The following is a 25946-nucleotide window of genomic DNA, read 5'->3' on the forward strand; positions in this document are numbered from 1 at the left end:
AGAGGCAGGAACATAGGGTGACCTACAAGAGCGGAGGTAGAAGCACGCAGGTGGATTACATCTTGTGCAGACGATGCAAGCTGAAGGAGGTTACCGACTGTAAGGTTGTGGTAGGGGAGAGTGTGGCTCGACAGCATAGGATGGTGGTGTGTAAGATGACTCTTGTGGTGGGGAGAAAGATTAGGAAGACAAAGGCAGAGTAGAGAACCATGTGGTGGAAGCTGAGACAGTACGAGTGTTGTGCAGCTTTTCGGGAAGAGGTGAGACAGGCTCTTGGTGGACAGGAGGAGCTTCCAGAAGACTGGACCACTGCAGCCAAGGTGATCAGAGAGGCAGGCAGGAGAGAACTTGGTGTAACTTCTGGCAGAAAAGGAGGAAAGAGGATGAAAAATGGAAAGGCAGTTGGTCATGATGACATTCCTGTGGAGGTATGGAAGCATCTAGGAGAGGTCGCTGTGGAGTTTTTGACCAGCTTGTTCAATAGAATTCTAGCACGTGAGAAGATGCCTGAGGAATGGAGGAAAAGTGTGCTGGTGCCCATTTTTAAGAACAAGGGTAATGTGCAGAGCTGTGGTAATAGTTGTGGAGGCTAGACTCAGGACAGAAGTGAGTATTTGCGAGCAACAGTATGGTTTTGTGCCTAGAAAGAGTACCCCAGATGCATTATTTGCCTTGAGGATGTAGATGGAAAATTATAGAGAAGGTCTGAAGGAGCTACATTGTGTCTTTGTAGAGCTAGCGAACGCCTATGACAGAGTACCCAGAGAGGAATTGTTGTACTGCATGAGGGCAGTTGGTGTTCGAGAGGAGGATGCAAGAGATAGGCTTACATGGAAAAAGATGACGCGCAGTGGTGACCCCTAAAGGGACAAGCAGAAAGAGGGGGGAAAAAAAAAAGAAGAATTTAAGTACATGCATGAGTGCTGATCCATGAATGGAACCCTCTCACTGACAACTACCCAATCAACACGGCTTCCGGCGGAACCAAACATGTTACATACAGAGAAATAAATAGTAAATACCAAAGGGGAGGCCAGTTGAACAATGCTTGTGTAGCTCAACTACTGTCTAAAGATGGCACACATGACATCAACAATTTGTAAAGGAGAGAGAGAATAAAGCAACAGGGTTTTCTGCCTATTACAGTCAAGTGGTGCATTGCTTGACTCAGTTGCTTCAAGACATGATTTATTAATCAGATATTCCGCGCATAGTTTGCCTTTATACTCGAGCGCAACCCACGCGCGCAGTTTTGAAAATGTATTGCAGTTCACCCCCAAGTCGGGGGTGTCGCTACGGCTGGTATTGGCTAGAACAACACAGGGTGGAGTTTCCTCTGCATTTTTTTTTTGCCATTTGCTTTAGCCGTTTTTACGTTCCTTTCAGTAACAAGGAACAAAGCAACAACAATGACGACCGTCAAACAGTGTCTGCTAGAACAAATCAACCTAGATGACCAGATGATGCGTTTAATTATGCTGCAAAATCGATTGAGAAGGCAGCGGTGTAGATGGTATGTAGAACCAAGGGGGACGCTGAGTACGTCATCACAGCATGTGACTAAAACGGACCAATCACGAGAGATGATCTCCGCGGCGTTCGATGCGCAGTAACACTTTTAGCCGTGTGCGCATTAAGCTATGCAGAGGGGCCGCACGGGCCAATTCGTCGGTCACGTGATGCAAGGCGGGCGTTGTCGGCCGCGCGACCGCGGGAGTATAAAAAGGCCCTTAGCCGTTACTTAGTTTTAACAAACCAAGTTCTGACACCTTTGTATAATAAACGTAATGTTCTGAGTCTGATTTAGGCATTCAGGTCAAAAGCGCTAAATTATTCTGTGGACTTCTCATCCATAATTATGAAACAATCAAATGAAAAACAGTAAGTATGGCAGTAAGTGAACGTGCCTTCTTGTGCCATGTGACGACGTATTCTTACACCGATTCCATAGTAGTTCACTATGCGTCATTGGTAAACTTTAAAACTGCCCTTGTCTGTACCGAGGTAAACTAAGGATCCCCCGTAATGCCATTGTTGTACCTATCATTAAAACCTAAGAGGAAGTAAGTCATAATGTCTAAAACATGTGAAACACACAGTTGGGGGTTTTATTCATTGTTAATTTATAATAATTACCAACATATTGCGGCGGCACGGTGAACGACTGGCTAGCACATCCGCCTAACAGTTCTGAGGACCGGGGCTCAAATCACAGCCCCGCCTGTGTGGAGTTTCCGCGTTCTCCCCGTGCCGGGAACTCCGGTTTCCTCCTACGTCCCAAAAACATGCATGGTAGGTTGATTGAAGATTCTAAATTGCCCTTAGGTGTGAATTTGAGTGTGAATGGTTGTCTGTTTATATGTGCCCTGCGATTGGCTGGCGTCCACTTCGGGTGTACCCCGCCTCTCGCCCGAAGATAGCTCAGATAGGCTTCAGCACGCCCGCAACCCGCGTGAGGATAAGCGGCGCGGAAGATGAATGATTGAATGATCATATTGCCTCATAAACCTGCAATATTACTGGGATCTCAAGCAACGTAGCTTTGAAATGATGATAGACTACTGACACGGCTGAAGATGTAAAAGCCATTATCCCCAACAGAGTTGATACAATTGAATGGAATAGTCTGCTCTACATACTGTTGTGTGGAGCTGCTGTCCAGCTGTTGCTTATCCCAAGGTAATAAAAATGGGATGAATAAGGCCCTAATCCCTCTCCAGTCCTGCCGCTGTTCATGCATTGATGCAATGCTCAAAAATGGGACCCTACTACTACCATTGCAACGGACATCTGAATGATTTGGACATTAGTAGTTTTACAAATTAAATTCAGAGCTCTTCAAGTGTCTGCTGCTGGCCAAACAGCTGACCTCCAGCCATAGACCTTTGTACTACCAACAACCCAACACTTTCCCACATTAACACCTAAATTACTTAGAACCTTATTTAATGTCTAAAAATTGAATTTCAGCAGCAAGTCTTTGTGAAATGTCAAGCCAGATATATATTTTTAACGTTACAGTAGGTCTGAGACCTTAAATCACTGCACTAGGCCGTATAAAGGACTTATTGATCAAATGTGTGTTTTTTCCGGGGATGCCAATATTTTTGAGCACGACTGTACATGTTCCACATAGTCAAGTAGTACAGTTAATGAATTTATTTACTTTGCCGTCCTAACAAACTGGAATTTCTGCAGATCCATTTTTGCTTTTTAAGGGTAAAGCCAGCTTGGTACTGCTAAAAAATAGAAACAAGTTTTTCTTTAATTTTCTGAAACTGCCGCTGGGAGGGGACAAAGCAGTTTTTTTGTTTTTTTTTTATAATCAAGACGAACAAATACAAATGGGTTGTGCTATTCCTTTCATTCACAATTTTTCTACAGTTTGTCATAGCAATACGATCCCTTTTTGTAGCGCCATCTTGTAATACAAAACAAACATGTTCTTTCACACGAGCTATATATAAAGGCATCTTATGTCCTTTTTGTAAAATATTTCTTTTGGCCGCACAATCGTAAACATTTTGAAAGCACCGTGGGGTAAAACAGACTGCGGGTCATTGGACCACTTATTAAATAAAGATGTGCACTTGATACTTGGTTTGCATGTTTTGATCTGAATACCATTTTGTCTGTTCTCTACCCAGATTTCCCTGATTGTTCAGGGAGTGCTCCCCCTGTTTAGTGATGGAGGTACTGCAATGCGACGGCTGTGACTTCCGCGCTGACTCGTATGAAGAGTTGAAGAACCACATTCAGGAAGTGCACACAGTCTTTCTTCAGCCCGCCGACGCAGAAGAGTCTGACTCGCAGAAAGAGGAGGAGGAGGAGGAGGACGAAGACAACGATGATGACCAGCAAGTGGAGGAGGAAGCAGGAGTGCAGGACACCGGGGACAAGGATGACAAGAATTACACACCTCCTAAAGTTGGAATGAGTAAGCCTGCCACATTAGATCGGAGGTTACAGTTCATTTATCCAGAGTTTAGACTCACAGATCTGCATAAAATGCTTATTGTTTGTTTTAATAGAGGATCATGAATACTGATTTACCTGGTGCTGCAAAATAGATAAAAAATGGGAATCGCTGGTTAACTGAAATGTGGCAAACAATACTACCATGTTACAGCAGTAGTGCATCACTGAATAAAATGCCTCAAATGGCAGACAGATTAAGCAGCAGACATATTTTAATGGTGAAATTTTTTCACCTCAGAAATTGGTTTATTAAAACAAAATGACTTGCCTACATTCTTGATAGTGTTGCGGCTCATTGTTCTTAGATTCAGTGGTGATTACTAAAATTAGGCGATCACGTCACAAAATGTCAGACTGGCTGTTAAATTTACAATTTGGTTGCAAGACGTTGACAGTATTGATCTGAAGTTGCCGTGTCGATACTGCATGCTGAGTGTTGTGTAACGTGTAATCATCCCACTCCTACAAAATGTTACTCTTTGCCCCTCATTCAGTGCCTCTATCCATTAAAAAATAATTAATTATTTACATGTATTTAAATACACAGGTGTCGTCATCTTTTTCTTTTGGCTTGTCCCGTTAGGCGTGTCATCCTTATCTATCTACACCTATATTCTGCATCCTCCTCTCTAACACAACTGCCCTCATGTCTTCCATCACTACATCTATCAACCTCCTCACAGAAAACTGCATACTCTTTGTGATACCATCAGGGAGCAAAAAAAAAAAAAAAATTGTCACTTGAATTGACATTGAAGTCCAGCCTCATATAGCAGATTTCTAACGCCCTTAATCTTCTCTTCAGGTCCCAACTCTGCCAACATTTCCAGCAAGGCACCACCGAAGCAAAGCGCTGAGACCCATCTGCTGTTCTACCAGTGCAAGTTCTGTGTCCGTTATTTCAGATCCAAGTCGTTCCTAAGGAATCACACCAAGAAGGTGCACAATGTTGTCGAGGAGGACGTGGTTGCACAGATCTCCTCACAGACAGACAATTCCAAGGTGTATTCCTGCCAGTACTGTACATACAAGTCTCCGCGCAAAGCAAGGATGATGAAACACCACATTATGTATCATAGCAAAGTTCCCTCGGGGGGGTCTGGGGTTGCCCCAGAGAGCAACGAACCTGACGAGGAGTCGAGCTCATCTGGTCCCCTCATGAAAGGGACGTTTGCCTGCGAATGGTGCAACTATCAGACTGACCAGAAGGCCAGCTGGACCAATCACGTGGTCAAGGAACATAGCGACAAGGTCAAGATAGTGTCCAGCATTCCCGAACCGAAAGGGGATGCCTGTGCAAGCTCACCTAAACCAGATTCCCTGTCCCAAAGCCCCACAAGATTAAAGACCGCTTTGACTCAAGGATATGAGGAGTCAACAGGAGAAATGCTTGAAAACCCATCGACACAGATTGCTCAAGTCACGCCAGTCAGCGAAGGATGCGCAATTTCACCCAAGAGGCCAAACAGTGGCAGCGAGATAGAGCCCAACTTACTAAATGAAGAGGACTCAAGGAGCAGCTTGGAGGCTGGAGATGAAGAGCTAGGTGATATAGATGATCCCAACTACACTGGAACGCTTTCGGCAGATGCGAAGCAGCTCTTAACAGACGAGGACAATAAGCTATTGGAGACAAAAGGAATACCGTTCAGGAAGTACCAGAACCGTTTCCAGTGCCCCTTTTGCTCCTTCCTCACCATGCACAGGCGCAGCATCTCGCGCCACATTGAAAACATTCACCTCTCTGGTAAAACCACAGTGTATAAATGTGATGAATGCCCATTTATTTGCACCAGCCCTCTTAAATTAGGCACCCACAAACAGAGCCACAGTTGCTCCGACGTTGAGACGATGGACCTGACGAGCGACAGCCCAGAACCTCTCAATGATGACACTGCGGAGCCTGTCAATGGGGGTAATGTAAGTATGTCCAAGATGAACGGAAAAAAGTCAACCAGCGTGTTGAACGACCAGCAGAACCCACACCGCTGCACGCTCTGCAACTACTCCACTACCACTCTGAAAGGACTGAGGGTTCACCAGCAGCACAAGCACTCCTACTGTGATGACATGGATCCCACCGTCTTTGAAAGTCAGTTGGCCGACCAGATGGACACAGACGTAGCAGCCTCGCCAACCTGTCTACAAAAAACCCAGACCTCCATCTTAGGGCTTTCAACCAAAAAACCCTTAGTCGGTGGTAAACGAGCGAGGAAGTCCATCAATGACTTGCCTTTGGATTTGTCCTCGGTCAAAAAGAGAACAAGAATTGATGAAATTGCGAGTAACCTGCAAAGCAAAATAAGCCAAAGTCAGCAGGATCTGGTCATAAATCTGGAAGACATGGATGATGAGGACAAGGCCGACCATCACAGCAACATGGGCAGAAACCATGATGGCAAAAATGCCATCTTTGCGTACAACATACTGCAGCCTCACTCAAGAGATTCATTTCACAAGGGAGGAAGGATAGGGAAAAGAAAAAGCAACCCTAAATCAAAATCTAGGAGCCTTCCTCTATCACTGACCCTTTCTGACGATAGTGAAAACATTTCAGGTGACCTGACTGATAGTCGAGAGGCTGCCCAAGAGAACAGCGACTATTCCGGGGATCCTGGAATGGCGCGTTTCTACTGTAAACACTGTGATTACCATAACAAGTCTGCTCGTAGCGTCAGCACCCATTACCAGAGGATGCACCCTTACATCAAATTCAGCTTTAAGTACATCCTGGACCCTGAGGACCAGAGTGCCGTCTTCCGCTGCTTGGAGTGCTACATTGAATATACAAACTACAATGACCTACACCAACACTACATGGATCACCACCCGGAAGCGAGCAACGTGCTCAACTTTAACCAGCCCAATTTGGTGTACATGTGTCGCTTCTGTTCTTACACGAGCCCCAATGTGCGAAGCCTAATGCCCCACTACCAAAGAATGCATCCTACAGTGAAGATCAATAATGCCATGATCTTCTCCAGCTATGTTGTGGAGCAGTCGCACAAGTCAGGTGAATCGCAAACTCTGAGGGAGATATTAAACTCTGGCCCAAAAACATTTAACCCAGCCACATCCACTCCAAGGTCCTCCTCAAGCCCGCTGCTTAAAACAGTGTCCAAGACCCCTGAATCAGGCACAGATATGGATCCCCTCAAAGACGCCATGGCCGGCAGTGTAGTTGTATATGATTGTGACGTGTGTTCTTTTTCCAGCCCCAACATGCACTCTGTTTTGGTCCACTATCAAAAGAAACACCCTGAGCAAAAGGCATCTTATTTCCGCATACAGAAATCAATGAAGGTTGTCTCCGTCGATCAGCCCGTCGCCTCGTTTAAGTCAAACATGCCAACTACCCCGAAAAAATCAAGCGCGGCACTGTATGGATCAGACGAGGATATGTTCTACTGTAAACACTGTGTATACAGCAATAAATCTGTTGTGGGTGTGTTGGTACATTATCAAAAGAGGCACCCCGAAGTGAAAGTGACAGCCAAATATATCAAACATGGTGCTCCCACCCCAGGCTTGCTGAAACTAATAGACGAATTACAAATCGCAGCGCCCAAGCAATTTCTGACACAGTTCCCAAATGATGGTCATGATGGGTCCAACAACTCAAGCCCCAAACCAGGAAGTGGAGACAAATGTGAGGATGAGCTGTTCTTCTGTCAGCATTGCGATTATGGCAACCGAACGGTCAAAGGTGTGCTCATTCATTACCAGAAGAAGCACAGAGAAACTAAAGCTAATGCCGATCTAGTGCGTCGCCACACCGCCGTCGTCCGAAGTCAGCGTGAGCGCGCGCAGTCGAGTAGCATCCCTTCCACTGCCGTTCTGGCTCCTCCAGACCCCGAAAACACTACACCCCTACGTTCCCTGAAGTGCAGACACTGTTCCTACACATCGCCTTATGTCTACGCCCTCAAGAAGCATCTCAAGAAGGATCACCCAAATGTGAAGGCCACAGCCTTGACCATTTTACACTGGGCTTACCGAGATAGCATTCTAGAGGCGGGCTATCACTGCGAGTGGTGCATTTACTCTCATGCTGAGCCTCAAGGACTGCTTCTCCATTACCAAAGACGCCATCCGGAGCATAATGTGGACTACGCCTACATGGCCAGCAAGCTGTGGGCCGGGCCAGAGACCACTCAACAAGGGGGGAACCTAGATACAAAACATTACAAATGTAGGGACTGTGCTTTTGAAGCTTGCACAGTATATGACATAACTAGTCACTATCAGGCAGTGCACCCCTGGGCGATCCAAGGGGACGAATCTGTGATTTTGGATATTATTAAAGGAAAACCAGCTGAGAAGATCCCCGAAGAAAATGCGTCTTTCAATTGCGAGTCCGTCGAGGAGGAGGGCGCTCTTTACATTGCCACCCCGCCTCGAGAGAGCAACCCACATTCCACTCACCCACGTCTCTCTCTTTCGAATAATCCCTATCAGTGCACCGTTTGTCTGTCAGAGTACAACAGCCTCCATGGCCTCCTCACCCACTATGGGAAAAAGCACCCCGGTATGAAAGTCAAAGCGGCAGACTTTGCGCAGGAGGCGGACATTAACCCCAGCTCTGTGTACAAGTGTCGCCACTGTCCCTATGTGAACTCCCGCATCCATGGCGTCCTCACCCACTACCAGAAAAGACACCCATTGGTGAAAGTCACGGCAGAGGACTTTGCGAACGACATTGAGCAAATCGCAGACACGAATGAGACAGAGGACAAGAACAAGACTCAAAGGCAGGGCTATGGGGCATACAGATGTAAAATGTGCTCATATACGCACGGGACACTGGAAAAACTCAAAATCCACTATGAGAAGTACCACAATCAGTCAGCTACAGAGATTTTCACTCCCGGTTTGACAAATTTCTCAGTCGGCCACGACACAGAGCCCGTAGCGGAATGCAGCGCCGGTCATACATCAAGTGCAGTGAAAGTCCAGGAGGTTGGTGATGTGGACTTCACCCTCTCTCAGTTACCCATCAGTAAGCCCGAGAAGCATGCCGTGTTTAAGTGTCAGCTCTGCAAATACTTCTGTTCCACCCGCAAAGGCATCGCTCGACACTATCGTATAAAGCACAACAATGTCCGCGCACAGCCGGAGGGTAAAAACAATGTGTTTAAATGTGCGCTCTGTTCCTACACCAATCCCATTCGCAAGGGCTTGGCAGCACACTACCAGAAACGCCATGATATCGACGCCTACTATACCCACTGTCTAGCTGCTTCCAAGACAATGACTGAGAAACCCAACAAAGTTATATTACCGGCACCCTCTGAACAAGAGAATTCAGAGATGAGCGAAGAAGTGCGCTTGGCCGTAGAGAGGCGAAAGTGTTCTCTTTGTCCCTTCCAGGCATTCAGCAGGAAGAGCATTGTGTCGCACTATATAAAACGCCACCCAGGTGTCTTCCCCAAGAAGCAGCACGCTAGCAAGCTCAGTCGCTACTTTACTGTCATCTATGCCAAAGAACCTGAGAAAACAGAGGATAGTCCTTTAGAAGAGGATGACAACGAGGCGCTGGAGCACACCCCCAATCCAGAGCAGGACGGGGACTGGCTGCCATTTAAGTGTCTCAAATGTTTCCGGTTGTCCTTCAGCACCGGCCTGCTGCTATCTATGCACTACAATGACCACCACAGGGCGGACTTCAAGAGAGACTTTGACGTGTCGCCGGACCCTGAAGATGACAATGCTTCAGAGTCATTCCAATGTTCCCATTGTGAGCTGAAGTTCCTGTCCCTCCCTGCGCTCGCCACGCATCTGCTCAACCACAATGAGGAGTTTCAGAAGAGGGCCACAAGGCATGAGAGGAGGCGGCAGCTTCTCAGCAAACACAAAGCAGCAGAAATATCCGAAAGCAAGTCTGAGAAGGTGAGAGGATGAGTTAGGAAAGCAAATTCTGATCTATGGGAATGATGTCATGGCATTGCCTTAAAACTACAGTGGTGCCTTGAGATAAGAGTTTAATTTGTTCCATGACCACCGCTAAATTGTCTTTGTACATTAAAATGAATGGAAATGCCATTACGGTGGACCCCCGCTATTCACGGGGCATAGGGACTGGCCCGGCAGCAAATTGTGACAATTTGGGAAAAATTGATGCCCATCATATTTGCCATGGAATTTTTTTTTGCATTTTTTTTCCCCTGAAAAAAAGCATGAATAAGCAGGAAAATACAAACAATGAGCGGGGTAGGTCCCCCCGCCCCCAAAAATATGCACTGTACAAAAAAAGATGCGAATAGGTTAATCGGCGGATGCTAAACCATGAATGGGTTAATCCGCGGATCCTAAACCGCGAATATGCAGGGCTCCACTGTAATCCGTTCTAGCCCCCCACCCCCCAAAAAATTACTTTGTTTTTCAATAGAGAAAAATAACACTATTGTAATTTATAAAAATTGGGTGATAACATAAATAGAATGTAAAGAATTAAGCATGCATCATGATATAATGCTGCAATCAAATTCAATGAGCTGGACCCACCTTGGCCACTGGGAGGCAGTGCAGTATAATGCAGTCATGCAGAGAATTCTACTAATGCTATTGGGAGTGCTTAGTATAATGCTGTAATATTAGTAATTTTTCGTAGAGGACAAATAATATATAGCTGTGAGTATTATATAATCCATATAAATAGCACATTTACACACATTTAGCTCCAAATTTTGTTTTCAAATATCTGTTCCTTAAAGGGTTAAGTTATTGATGCTTGCCCATTAGCATGTAGATGGAGTTTCCCATTATATGTTAGCATTAAGCTAACTGGACTCGTAATGCAGAGCTATGCATTTAAAATGCACGTGTAATTCTATTTTTTGTGTGTGTGTGACTGTAAACGTCAATTGGAAGTAGGATTAAGCAGCTTCATGCATATTTTTGATTAATTGTTCACATTTTGCCAAACTGCTGCTTATTGCGAAATGAGTTAAATGGACTATGCAGGCAACAAGCACTTCCGTGTTAGAGGTATGGCGCTAACTTCTGTTGCCAGGCAAATGCATAGTGACAACATGGGAAACGTTTTGAAAATCAAAACAGAGGTGACACTGAACATAGCGGCATACTGCAGTGTTGGCTAGAGGAGCTTTCCCTTAAGTAACAAAATTAGATGAAATTTTGACCTTGAAAAGTAACACCACCAAACTATTGAATATACTGTAGTCTTCCCATGCTATATCGCGGTTCACCTATTGCGGATACGGTGTATTATAGATTTTTTTTTTTTTCATATTTGCCATATTGCAGGATTTTGCATGTATGCTGAAATTTTTTTTGGGTGAAACTAAAAACAGGAAAACTCATTGGTTATAATGACCGATTGATTGCCCACCAATCACGATAGGTCGATTTCCGTTGAAAACGTGATGGCGCTCGTCTATTAAATGCTTTTATTGCCGATCCCCCAAAAAAAACGATCACCCGCAGCTCCTACTTTTCAGCCTGCAGAGAATTTATACAGAGTAGCGCAAGGCTGGGCAATTGATCCACATTTGAGCGTGCTTAAAGCTCTTTATTGACACTCACAGTTGGAGTTCACTGTAAAACTAAACACAACAACAAAAATAATTACCCTCATTTTATATTAAAATACAAGACAGTTTTAGAAATTTACCAGTTAAGGGAAAAGCCTATTGACGGGCTAGCTAAACGGAAAACGAGTTGACTTAAATTATAACGTGACTTTCTTCTTCTATGTTTTTTAGCTTACAAAAAATAAGTAGCTCCATGCATGCATACACTGCCTCTAAGAGGCTAAGGCGCACACAGCAGCAGGAGTCATTGACTTTATGAAAAAACACGCTTTTTTTCCTGACAGTGGCATGAAATCAGACTAAACTTTTACTGTTTTAGGTCGATAAGGATTACAAAAAATATTTCCAATTGTTAAAATGTTAAAAACATGTTTTTAGCCATAACTATTTCTTTGTTTTTTAATTTCTATATTTTTGATATACAGTCCCCTCCAAAAGTATTGGAACGGCAAAGTCAATTCCTTTCATTTTGTTGTACACTGAAGACACCTGGGTTTCAGATCAAAAGAAAATAAATTCCAGCTTTTATTTCATGGTTATTTACATCTAGATGTGTTAAACAACTCAGGACAGAGCACCTTGTGTTTGAAGCCACCCACTTTTCAAGTGAGCAAAAGTATTGGAACTGACATTATTAAATTAACTTGAAGTGAATAGCATTTAATATTTGGTGGAGTAACCCTTACTTGCAATAACTGCATCAAGCCTGCGACCCATTGACTTAACCAGACTGTTGGATTCTTAATTTGAAATGCTTTTCCAAGCAGCCTTTCAGTTCTTGTTTGTTTCTGGGGGGTTCGACCTTCAGTCTTCTCTTCAGGACGTAAAATGCATGCTCTATTTGGTTAAGGTCCAGTGATTGACTTGGCCAGTCCAAGACCTTCCACTTTTCCCCCCTGATGAAGTCCTTTGTTGTGTTGGCAGTGTGTTTTTGGGTCATTGTCTTGTTGCATCCTGAAGCTTCTCCTGATTAGATTGGATGCATTTTTCTATAAATTCTTAGACAAAATGGTTTTGTGGACTTCAGAATCCATTCTGCTGATACCATCATGAGCTACATCATCATTAAAGACTGGTGAGTCCGTTGCAGAAGCAGCCATGCAAGCCCAAGCCATGACATTACCTCCACCATGCTTCACAGATGAGCTTGTGTGTTTTGGATCACAAGCAGATCCTTTCTTTCGCCATACTTTGGCCTTTCCATCACTTTTTTAGAGGTTAATTTTGGTCTCATCAGTCCATAAAACTTGGTACTTTGAAAATCCAATCTGGTCTTCTGATTCTTTTTGCTGATGAGTGGTTTGCATCTGCATTGGTGTGGCCTGTATATATCTTCTCTCGAAGTTGTCTTTGAACAGTGATACCTTCACCCCGGCTCTGTGGAGGTTGGCAGTGATGTCACTGACGGTTGTCTTTGGGTGTTTTTTCACAGCTCTCACAATGTGTCTGTCATCAACTGCTGTTTATACCCTTGGCCGACCTGTTGGATGTCTGTTGCTCAGTACACCAATTTTTATTTTTCAGGACATTCCAAATTGTTGTATTGGGTATGCCCAATGTTTGCGCAATAATAACTCTGATTGATTTTCCCTCTTCTCTCAGCTTTAAAATGGTTTGCTTTTCTCCCATAGACAGCACTCTGGTCTTCATGTTTGCTTAACAGCAAGTGCAGTTTTCACAGGTGAAACACAAAGCCCAAAACAAGCACTGTTTGAAGAAATCAATTAAAAGGCAAGCCCCGAGCAGCTAGAAACACCCATCAGTCATATGTTCCAATACCTTTGCCTACTTGAAAAGTGGGTGGCTTCAAACAAAAGGTGCTCTGTCCTAAGTTGTTTAACATATCTAGATGTAAATCCCATGATATAAAAGCAGGAATTCTGAACTTTGTCTCATATTCATCTTTTGATCTGAAACGCAAATGTCTTCAGTATCCAACAAAAACAAAGGGATTCACCTTGTCATTCCAGTACTTTTGGAGGGGACCTTGATTATTTTACGTGTTACTAATTTATTTTCTGGTTCTTAAGTTTTATTTCAAGGTCAGTTCTTGTAGGTTCTTAAGTTTTATTTCAAGGTCAGTTCTTGTAGTCAACTAAAAACTTATAAAACATATGAATCATCTTGTTGATTAATCGTGATTTTAATATAAATCAAAATATTGTTTTTCCCCCATAATCACCCAGCGCGAGTGTAGCATCCCCCTTCACACTACGCAGGCATGGAGCACCTACGAAGAAAACCCCCAAAAATAATCATATAGCCTATACCATTCACGATAAATAAATTGACAAATTTACAGCTAATCCATATGAATGGTATTGGCAGCGAATGGCAGATCTCACTCATTGATGATTGGTATCAGAATCGGCAGCAAAAAACCCTGATCGGAGCACCCCTAATCATAAGACATTCCTTAATTTCTCCTGCATGGACATTTTTATTCCCCCAAAATTAAGCAAACGTTGATAGACGGCATTATACATAATTGAAAACATTTGTTCACATTGTATAATGTAACGGTACCTAGGGGTTGTGAAAAAGGTGAACTTTCTTTCCAACTATATATTTTAATATCAGTGTTACAAATGTATATAAAGGTTATTTTGCCACTCACCGTGAGAATCATGACTTCTTTGAGGGCCAATATTAATATAAAAGCCATAAAATCCAAAATATTGGGGATTTTGTTCTGATATTTTCAGATGGGCGGCACGGTGGAGTATATAAAGGTTATTTTGCCACTCACCGTGAGAATCATGACTTCTTTGAGGGCCAATATTAATATAAAAGCCATAAAATCCAAAATATTGGGGATTTTGTTCTGATATTTTCAGATGGGCGGCACGGTGGAGACGACTGGTTAGCACATCTGCCTCACATTTCTGAGGACCCGGGTTCAAATCCGGCCTTGCCTGTGTGGAGTTCGCATGTTTTCCCCATGCCTGTGTGGGTTTTCTCCGGGTACTCCGGTTTCCTACCACATCCCAAAAACATGCTTGGTAGGTTAATTGAAGACACTAAATTGTCCGCAGTTATGAGTGTTGTGAGTATGAATGGTTGTTTGTTTATATGTGCCCTGCGATTGGCTCGCAACCAGTTGAGGGTGTACCCTGCTTCCTGCCCGCAGTTAGCTGGGATAGGCTCAGCGCACCCGTGACCCTAGTGAGGATAAGCGGTTTAAAAATGGATGAATGGATGGATGGATGGATTTTCAGATGGGGAAGGGGGCATAATTACAGATGTCCACATACATTTTGGTTATTGGTGACAGTTTTGTGACATTAAGCTTTTCTCTATCGTGAGTGTATATATGGGGAGGAAAAGGCTGAATGTCCACAATTTGTTGCAGTTTTGTGACATTGAGTTTTTTTACAGCAAGCATGGACTGTCCCGATTTGGGGCCTGAGAGGCATGGCCTCCTCGCAGGCCCATATTGATATAAAATCCCAAATATTTGGGATTTCGTTTTATTTTCAGAGGTTGAAGTGGGCATACCGTGGTGTGAAAGTGTTCCCCCCTTTCCTGATTTATTTTTTTATTTTTATTTTTTTGCATGTTTGTCGTACTTAAATGTGCCACACTCATGCTTCTCATTAATTCATCGATAGTTATCCCCATACCTACTGTTCATTGTCACTCGACACCATATTTGTGTAATAAAGAGTAATTGGTGAGATTTTATTATCCTCAATTTGTTTCTTGGCGACAGTATAAACACATCATGCCTATCTCTTGGGCGTATTAATGATTATCTTTCATAATCACAAGCTTTGGGCTATCTATCACATTGCAGGTCTCATTACCTAATTCTATACACAAAGCAGACAAAACTCCCTGAAAAGTCTTTTGGGAGTCAATGAATTTGCTCCTTCATTATATCTGGGAGTATAGTATGTGAGATTTGAGAATCTATATATAAGAATGACCATTAACATCACTTAATGCATATTTGACAACAGTTTATAGATATAAAAGCCATGGTTGCCCCAAATACCCAAGGTGATGACTTTTCTACTTAGTCATTTAAAAATGAAAGACAAAAAAAATCTGAATAGTTGTCAGACACCACATGAAATGCATATAACATCCGTTTTGTTTTGTTTTCCCCCCCGTGGGGGTCATTGACAGGTAAGCTGTGCAAACAAAGCTCCTATTGGCTTCAGGTGTAACTTCTGTGTGGAGGTCCACACTACTATCAGAGCCATCTGCAATCACCTGAGGAAGCACGTCCAGTATGGCGAAGTCAAAGAGGGGCATGTCAAGGTAAATAGTTATTTCAAGCATATGTTTATCCTATTAATCTTTCCATGTTTGTCACAATATCCACTGATAGTCACAAGTCTCCTCCTCTAAACCAGATATCGCTGACCTGTGAGAGATAGCATGATGCCACAGGGCATCCACACTGATGGAAAATACAAAGAATAATAAGTGAAGTTGGGCTAAGTGTTAGTTTATCTAGTAACTAAGTTGTGGTTGCAAACTCTTGTCTTTATTTTTGTTATACAAGAACACAACCAATTGTTTATTCGTGGCAACGACGTTAGCGTCAAATTGCTTCCTAATTGGCCCGTGGCTGAGCCCAACTCTTTGTTGAACACACACACACACACACACGGATAAATATTTAATAGGTTTAACATTTGCAATAATTGACCCAAGTGGTTTCCAAGCAGATCCTGGGGGGAAAATCACGTTTAACATACCCTACACTACAGGATAATCGCGGAGGATAATAATTAACAACATCCGAGGAGCTGGCCTTCCTTCGTTGACTTTGATCGGAACGATGGAAAAGATTATCGGTATGTGTGTAACCTGAATAAGCCAGGATGAGGCAAAATGTCAACAGGTTGAGTTATTGTTAAATATGCAGGTGCTTATAGAAAGTCTACTGCCTTTTTGCACCAATTAAATGAAGTTGGGATGTTGTATAAAATGTGAATAAAAACTGAATACAATGATTTGCAAATCGTGTTCAACCTAAATTCAATTGAATGAACTACAAAGACAAGATATTGAATGTACTGATGATTTTATTTTATTTTTTTTCAAATATTCTTTTGAATTTGAAAAAAAAAAAAAGCTGGAACAGGGGCAACAACAGACTGTTGAGGAATGCTCAAAAACAGTTTAGAACATTCCACAGGTGAATAGGTTAATTGGAAACAAATGAGTATCATGATAGGGTATAAAAGGAGCATCCCTGAAAGGCTCAGTTGTTCACAAACTTAAGGGTGGGGTGAGGTTCACCACTTTGTGAACAACTGTGTGAGCAAATAGTCAACAATTTAGGACCGTTTCTCAACGAGAGATTTAGGGATTTTATCATCTATGGTTCATCATCAAAAGATTCATATAATCTCTAGAAATCCTCATGTAAGCACCAAAGCCAAAAACCAACATTGAATCCCCTTGACCTTCGATCCCTAAAGCAGCACTGCATTAAAAACCGGCATCATTGTGTAAAGGATATTGCCACATGGGCTCAGGAACTATCAGAAAAACCATTGTCAGGTAACACAGTTTGTCGCTACATCAACAAATCCAAGTTAAAACTCTACCATGCACAGCAATAGCAATATCAATAACACCCAGGAACGCCACCGGCTTATCTGGGCCCGAGCTGATCTGAGATGGACTGACCCAAAGTGGAAATGTGTGCTGTGGTCTGATGAGTTCACATTTCCAAGTATTTCTGGAAATTGTGGACGTTGCATCCTCCCCACCAAAGAAGAAAAAACACTCCGGATTGTTATCAGTACAACGTTCAAAAGCCAGCAACTGTGATGGTATGGGGGTGTGTGAGTGCTCATGGCATGGGTAATTCGCATATCTGTGAAAGCACCATTAATCCTGAAAGGTACAAACGGGTTTTGAAGCAATCCAAGCAACATCTGGTTTGCAATTTATTTTCGGGTCAATACTTGGCTGGATCCTCTGATGCTCTACAAATAAAATTAGGTAAACATGAAGTGTAGACAAATGATTACACCCATCAATCCATTTTCTATATCAGGGTCTGGGGCTGGTCCCAAGCCCAATTACAGGGAACATACAGTATAGACAAACAACCATTTGCACTCACATTTAGACCTATGGACAATTTTGAATCTTGACTTAACCTACCATGCATGTTTTTGGAATGTGGGAGGAACCAGAGTACCCTGAGAAACCCCACGCAAGCTCGGTGAGAACACGCAAACTCCACACAGAAAGGCCTGAGACTTAAGCACCGAACCTTTCGACTGAGAGGCAATCATGCTAACTACTATGGCAGCAATATGACTGACTTTTGATATCAGTAAATCTGATACATAACTAGATACCATTTCAGATTCGCTGTCATATTTTTCTATGGTGGTGTCACCAGTGATGCCGGTAACGTGTTACTCCGAAATGCTGCCATTTTGAGTAACAAGCAAAGTAACGTTACTTTTCCCATCCATCCATCCATTTTCTGAGCCGCTTCTCCTCACTAGGGTCGCGAGTGTGCTGTAGCCTATCCAGCTATCTTCGGGCAGGTGGCGGGGTACACCCTGAACTTGTTGCCAGCCAATCGCAGGGCACATACAAACAACATTCACACTCACATTCACACCTACGGCCAATTTAGAGTCCCCAATTAATGCATGTTTTTGGGATGTGGGAGGAAACCGGAATGCCCGGAGAAAAACCACGCAGGCACGGGGAGAACATGCAAACTCCACACAGGCGGGGCCGGGGATTGAACCCCGCTCCTCAGAACTGTGAGGCTGACGCTCTAACCAGTCGGCCATCGTGCCGCCTGTTACTTTTCCCGTTCCCGGAAAGTAATTAGACCACAGTTACTTCTTCAAACCAGGAATAGTTAGTTTTGAGTCATCGATGTCTCTCACCAAGTACTAATTTGTGATTTGTTTATTCGAACAAAACGCAGTCCAGCTATTCAATAGCATTTAACCATTCTCGCAGAGCGCTCATTTCTTAACAAACAGAAGGAAGCAACTGGGAGGTGATTCTTCATTCTACAATGCACAGTGACGGTACAATACCATAAAATTGCAAAAAAATGCACGATTCAACTATCGCCAGACTTTTTATTTTCCTTAGAAAAAAGTGTATTTGATTGTTGTTGCTTTTTTAGTTACACATTAAGAATACAGTTTTACTGGTGTGTTGAGCACGCAATGCATTGAGGGTTAATTATTCATTCCGAAGTACGCGGTCATAAATCATCATAAAATAAGGACTGACTCACTGAAGGACTTACAATACTTAAAATTATATTTATGATAAAGAGAGAACTTTCAACTGTATTCTGGACTGTGAGCTGGTTTAACGCGGTGCACGGCTGATGTCACGTATGTAAGTGCTTCTCCCCCCCATCAATCACCCACAGCTTTGCTAGTTACACAGTTGCGTAATCTTGTCACCTTTTCTCGCTCTTCGTATCAAAATTACGATGGTCGGAGCAATGGTGTATGTGTGTGTCACTTTCACGTTTATGTACACGCACGCACACACAGACAGTTGCCTTCATGGACCACAATCGGCATCCATCTATCAGAGAAGCGTACTGAGAAAGGTATGCTTGTTTACCTTTAGGTACTTATTGTACTGTGTTGGGATGTCCAGTCTGCACTAAGTTGCTCATTTAATGTGGCTTCAACCTGCAGTAATATTTAAGTTACTGGTTCATGTTGATGACATCATTCTGTAACTTGTGTGGTGTACATTACCAAGTAATGGGGACGGTTAAGTTAATGCTTTTTTTTGTACTGTGAATAAGTGATATTCCTGCCACTTGGCAGCTGCTGAAATTAACTAGTTACCTTTTTCTACCTGAGTTACTTTTAAAATCAAGTAATCAGTAAAGTAACAAGTTGCTTTTAAGATCAAGTAATTGGTAAAGTAGCTGAGTTACTTTTTCAAGTTGTGGCAACACACAAAAAAGCCAAAGGGAAACACTTGAATGCAGCTGCGTCTGATGAGCTTGCCTAAGGTCTTGCAAGGTTTCTTTGTGAATTTAGAGGTTTGTTTCTAAAAAGTTACATAAACATATTACTGTTGACTCTGTTTTTCTGGATTTGGTGCAACTGTCATTTTAAAGCCTTGACAGTCTTTCTGACTTCACCGCCATAGCGCACTTATCGGTTCCCTGTGATCTGCTTCTCTTGATGTGTGCATCTTGTTCTTCCCCATTCTGTTTTGCTCGTGGTGGCAGCGGCTGCCAGCTTCCCCTCGAGACAACACAAGAGAGGGAGGAGAACGGAGAGATTGTGAGCTATTACTTTTAGGATACCCGTCGAGTATCCATTGGAGCATTAGTATTCTGGGGAGACTGGGAATGGGCCTGAGGATGCAACGCTCTAACCAAACGGAGGACATTAATGGACTTAATTGTCAACCAGTACACTGCACAATAGCTACAGTTTCAGTTATGCTTTTTGAAGAACCTTCCTCCTTCTCAGGTGATTCATTTTACAGACACCATGGCTAGGTTCACTGTGGAGATGCCACATTTGATGGCTGCACGAAGTACAGGGTCAGGCCTTTCCACAAACATCTATGAGCCTCCTTGAGTGTGTAAAATAAGTCATGGTGATTGTCCATCGCCTTGTGACAGCCGCAGAAAGCCTGCAGAAGATGAGGAGAGATGGAAATAGATGGAAAAATATTGCCCTCTTGCCAACAGGCTGAAATCAAAAGAAGTTTGGCACACAACACCTGAATAAGGATTAAGAGACAGTGGTTTCAGATGTAGTATCTACAGAAGTTCAGATGTTTTGCTGCATGCTTGTCTTCTTGCCCTTCAATGTAAACTATGCAGAGGGGGCCTCGGTTTACGACAGTTTCGCTACTACGGCGGTAACGTAACCCAAATTCTTAGTCAGAATCCGCTGTAGTCTATTACTAACATACGTTAATGCAGTACTCAAGTCATAATTATTATAAATATTTGAATGAAAAACACTTGTAGGCCATGAATATGAAACAATAATAATAATAATAAAAGGTATGGCAGTAACTGTGTGCCTGACTGAAAAGGTATGTTAGGTTAGGTTAATGATCTATGCACCTCCGAGCTGTCGCTCTAGTTTTGCCTGACTGTCAAATAAAATGAAGATTAAATTTATAGTATTCCGCAAAGGTTGAATCAATGCAAATTGACTGTTCTTGTGTGTGGAAGATGTTTCACCTTTAATCCAAAAGGATTCATTTCTGAAGAAAACTGAAGAAGCCTTTTGGATTAAAGGTGAAACGTCCTCCTGAAACAAGAACAGTCCAGTTGGCTTGATTCAACTTTGTGGATTACCATGACCTGGATAACTGAGAATGTACACATAATTTATAGTATTAAAACATGATTGATTTTTGATAAATAATAAAATGAATAAAAAAATAAATCGGCCCTTGCAGTCCCCTTTTTCCATGGCAGTGACTCAAAATTATCATCGGAATGATACCATGCGCCGCTCGCATTAAGTGGCATAGGCAAAAAAGCTTAAACATTTTGAATCACAGCGGCGGACGGGTTAGCACAGACGTTCACATAGATACAAATCAGTCGCGTTTTGGCAAAATATGCCGTTTTGAACTCAAAATAGGCCATTTACGTGAATCGTCGAGATCTGATGAGATTTTCCTGGGGGGTTCGCCGTCGTCGTCAGACTCTTTCATACTCCTTGAACTCTGGCAGCTAGATCCATTCCACACATCCACACACATGTAATTTCTGAATATTACTGCGCAGCGGACTAATATGCGAGCACATTGGCCTGAGGTTCCCCTGTGCGCTCGGGACCAGCTTTGGATAAGTCACAGGAGTTGACGAGACCAGAAAAAACACTTCCGTCGCTTCTGCTGTTAAGAAGTACTTTTACTCAGTTCCAATGATCTAAATGTCACTCGCTACTTTTATTTATCAATTATTGCTTAATTTATCAACTATTTCGTGTGCGAGACTATGACTTCGACTTCCGCAGCGCATGCTGTTTGCGCCAATCCAATTTAAGCGCTAGTGACGTTTAAGTCTTGTTCACCAATCAAACGACACAAAGTCACATGACCTCACACAACGTTTTCTATTGGGCTTCCTGGGCATAGGTATTAACACTAGATAAGCCAGCCCGGTTGATTGGCGTGCCTACATGGCGGCTATTTTGGGAAGGTCGTCGTTACTATGAAGGATACGGCGCGCTACTCATGTTTTCATTTAGACGAACAAAAAAAACAGCTTTCATGTATTGTAGTATTTGTCTGGCACTGTCTGCCCAAACGTTTTTTCATTTCACTTATAACTTTAGAAAACACCTTGCAGTAAATTGCAGATGTTTTTTTTTGTAGTTTTGACTGTGCACACACACACACACAGCAACAGCAGAATTTGCACATTCACATTTTATTTTTGAATTTTTTTTATGTTCTTGCTGTGGTTACAAAAATCAGTAGTTACTCACTATTGACTCAGTACTTGAGTAATTATTTCACCAGTACTTGAGTAATTATTTCACAGTGTACTTTTTACTCTTACTAAGTAATTTTTTGGAGGGCTACTTTTACTTGAGTCACATTATTGTCAAGTAACTACTCTTACTTGGTTACAATATTTGGCTACTCTACCTACCTCTGGAGCGGACATCCTCTATTGTGACTCTTATTAAGCAACATTTTTGCTCGTCAGATCAGCCCGTGTCATATTGTTGCACTGGTCTTTTGTATTTTTGTGTTGAGGTGCTGGGGGTCGTGGCCCTGGTTGTGGTCTCAGCGGAACCGCGAAGCACACGTAACATCGGCGACGAGTTGATCCGTTAGTACATTTTGTATTAATTAGGAAACGCACTTACAATGATCTAATTAGTTTACTGATGATAATGTTAAATGTATTAAGCGATGTTAGGGATTATGTCACAGCACAGAATGAACTACCTTCAAATTCAGAAATGGCCCAAAAAAAGGGAAAAATATTTTACTTAATTTTTTCCTGGAGGATGCATTTGGGATTAGCCTTCGAAGTTGGTAATAGTGAGAAATTAACTGAAACAGACTTGATTTTAGTCAATTGTTTTCCAGAATGAGCATGCTTAAAGAGGAGGATGCTATTCATGTGGCACAGCTTGAAGCAGGCGTCAGGTGCAGGTGGAGATGGGCCTGGTTAAAGTTGGAGGCCAGAACAATAAAGCAAAGAAATGAGGCAAATTTTGTTTGAATCTTAAATTTGTACATCCACATGTACTTGAGCGTTGTAAATTTTTCTGCGTGAAGAATTGTTTTTAATTTGATTTTTATTATTTTTTTAATTTTTGCTTTATTGTACTCTTCAGTCTTCCAGATTACTTAATTTATGTTGAAATCAGAAGTTCTCTGCGAGGGGCCGGGGGATCCCCACAGACTCAGCCACTTTGTGTGTTTTAATCACTTTTTCACACAGGGCCAAGAAGGTTTGGATTTTTTTCTTCCGTAATAATAACCATTTAAAAACTGTATTTTGTATGTACTTGTTGTCTTTGACTTAACATTTATATTTGTTTGACGATCAGAAACATTTAAATGTGACAAAATGGAGAAAAAAACAATAAGGAAAGGGGCAAAGCCTTTTCTACACCACTGTATGTAAAAAGGTTTAGCGTTGGCCATCTGGCTTGACTTCTTATGATTGGGGCTCATTTGATCGAATTCCGTAGCAATTCGTCAAAATTTTGTGTCAATCGGTGAAAGCGGTGTAGGGGGAATATTCTTTGGGGAGCTTTCCAGGGGTCTCCACAGTGGGGCAAAAAAATATTTGGTCAGCCACCAATTGTGCAAGTTCTCCCACTTAAAAAGATGAGAGAGGCCTGTAATTTTCATCACAGGTATACCTCATCTATGAGAGACAAAAACAAATCCAGAAAGTCACATTGTCTCATTTTTAAAGAATTTATTAGAAAATTATGGTGGAAAATAAGTATTTCTGGCTCACAGACTTGTAACTTCTTTTAGAGGCTCCTCTGTCCTCCACTCGTTACCTGTATTAATGGTACCTGTTTGAACTCATCAGTATAAAAGATACCTGTCCACAACTTCAAACAGTCACACTCCAAACTCCACTATGGTGAAGACCAATGAGCTGTCGAAGGACACCAGAAACACAATTGTAGACCTGCACCAGGCTGGGATGACTGAATCTGGAATAGGTAAGCAGCTTGGTGTGAAGAAATCAACTGTGGGAGCAATTATTAGAAAATGGAAGACATACAAGACCACTGATCTCCCTCCATCTGGGGCTCCACGCAAGATCTCACCCCGATGTCAAAATGATCACAAGAACGGTGAGCAAAAATCCCAAAACCACACGGGGGGACCTAGTAAATGACATGCAGAGAGCTGGGACCAAAGTAACAAAGGCTACCATCAATAAAACACTACGCCACCAGGGACTCAAATCCTGCAGTGACAGACGTGTCCCCCTGCTTAAGTCAGTACATGTCCAAAGTTTGCTAGAGCATTTTGATGATCCAGAAGAGGATTGTGAGAATGTCATATGAAACCAACATTGAACTTTTTGGTAAAAACTCAACTTGTCGTGTTTGGCGGAGAAAGAATGCGGAGTTGCATCCAAAGAACACCATACCTACTGTGAAGCATGGGGGTGGAAACATCAAGCTTTGGGACTGTTTTTCTGCAAAGGACCAGGAAGACTGATCCATGTAAGGGAAAGAATGAATGGGGCCATGTATCGTGAGATTTTGAGTGAAAACCTCTTATCAGCAAGGCCATGAAGATGAAACGTGGCTGGGTCTTTCAGTATGACAATGATCCCAAACACACCGCCCGGGCAACGAAGGAATGGCTTCGTAAGAAGCATTTCAAGGTCCAGGAGTGGCCTAGCCAGTCTCCAGATCGCAACCCCATAGAAAATCTTTGGAGGGAGTTGAAAGTCTGTGTTGCCCAGCAACAGCCACAAAACATCACTGCTCTAGAGGAGATCTTCTGCATGGAAGAACGGGCCAAAATACCAGCAACAGTGTGTGAAAACAATTTGAAGACAGAAAATGTTTGACCTCTGTCATTGCCAACAAAAGGTTAATAACAAGGTATTGAGATGAACTTTTGTTATTGAACAATACTTATTTTGCACCATAATTCTTTAAAAATCAGATGTCAACAATGTGATTTTCTGGCTTCCCCCCCCCCCCCACAGGCCTCTCTCATCTTTTTAAGTGGGGGAACTTGTACAATTGGTGGCTGACTAAATACTTTTTGGCCCACTGTACATGAATATTTGCGAGGGGATGTCAAGGCACCCCTAAAAGGCATTTTATTCACTGAACAATAATGACACATGCAACGACTCAGACGATCTTCGCACCGCCTTGTGCCTGGACATTGCGCACACCCACACACCTAGTCGCAAAGCTACTCTGAACAAACAATTTGATTAAGTTGTGATGGTCTTCGCCTTGAAGTCAAAAGGATCCAGGTTCAAATCGTTGCCTTTCTATATGGAGTCTACATGATATTCCTGTGTTTGCATGGGTTTTCTCCAGGTAGTCCAGCTTCCTCCTCCACGCCAAAATCATGCATGTTAGGGTAGTTGAACACTTTGATTGTCTATGTGTCCTATGAATGACTAGTGATCCGTCCAAGGTGTGCCCAGAATATTTCCCAAAATCAACTGGGATAGTTTTCAGATGAACTGTGACCCTGAACAGGATAAGTGGTACAAAATTGATGAATGGATGGTCAAAAGGAGTCGAGAAGCATCTGGGTCAAGTCAAGACCACAGAGTTCACGTTGAGGACCTTTGGCCTTAGTGGTGCTTCATTGTAGCATAGGACTGAGCAAATACCAATTTTTCAAAGATAATAAACTAAGGTAAAAATCTTTATTTTTCAGCAGGAAGTCAGTGAGGTGGCCCTCACCATGCCTTCAGAGAGACTGGTTAACGGTGATGTGGAGAAGGATGGAGCAGGAAACGAGAGACCCAAAAATGCTACAAAGGGCCTCGCCTCGCTCCCTGCAGCTTCTTCCGCCGTTTCCACAGAGACACCTGAAACAGAGTTGGATGCCATCGAAGGGAGGTCCTCGACTTTGAAGCAAAGGCTGGCGACGGGAGGCCACCCGTGCGCCCAGTGCGACCGGGTCTTCATGTCCATGCAGGGCCTCCGCTCCCACGAGAGGAGTCACTCGGCCATGGCCATGATCATCAGGGAAGACAAGTATAGCTGTCAGTACTGCCAGTTTGTCTCACCCTTCAGACACAAGTGAGTTGGAGCAGCATCTGTAGAGATCTAATTGAAAGTTATTGTAAAATTATTTATTTACTGTATTTGTTTATGTGCTTAATTTTATTTAAATTCATTTTATTTTTTCACTAGATCTGATTTGTTTAAAATAAAATTTTAATTCAATGTTTATTCATGATTTATTATTTAGATTTTGTTACCTTTT

General features: G+C 42.7%; 1 protein-coding gene across 4 annotated transcripts in view; it reads left to right on the top strand.

The window, feature by feature from the left end:
- The window catches only part of znf462 (zinc finger protein 462), a 69498-nt gene that overhangs the window by 28113 nt on the left and 15439 nt on the right, over positions 1–25946 (top strand). For 2 of the 4 annotated variants that reach the window (XM_061697447.1, XM_061697448.1), the window contains exons 2-5: positions 3648–3937; positions 4784–9867; positions 15663–15797; positions 25392–25759. In XM_061697447.1, the coding sequence (XP_061553431.1) occupies positions 3688–3937; positions 4784–9867; positions 15663–15797; positions 25392–25759 (5837 nt within the window). In that variant the 5' untranslated portion in view covers positions 3648–3687. The remainder of the gene's footprint in view (positions 1–3647; positions 3938–4783; positions 9868–15662; positions 15798–25391; positions 25760–25946) is intronic. The other 2 variants (XM_061697449.1, XM_061697450.1) reach the window with 2 other exon arrangements.

Source organism: Phycodurus eques, chromosome 15 (genome assembly GCF_024500275.1).
Source record: "Phycodurus eques isolate BA_2022a chromosome 15, UOR_Pequ_1.1, whole genome shotgun sequence".
NCBI lineage: Eukaryota > Metazoa > Chordata > Actinopteri > Syngnathiformes > Syngnathidae > Phycodurus > Phycodurus eques.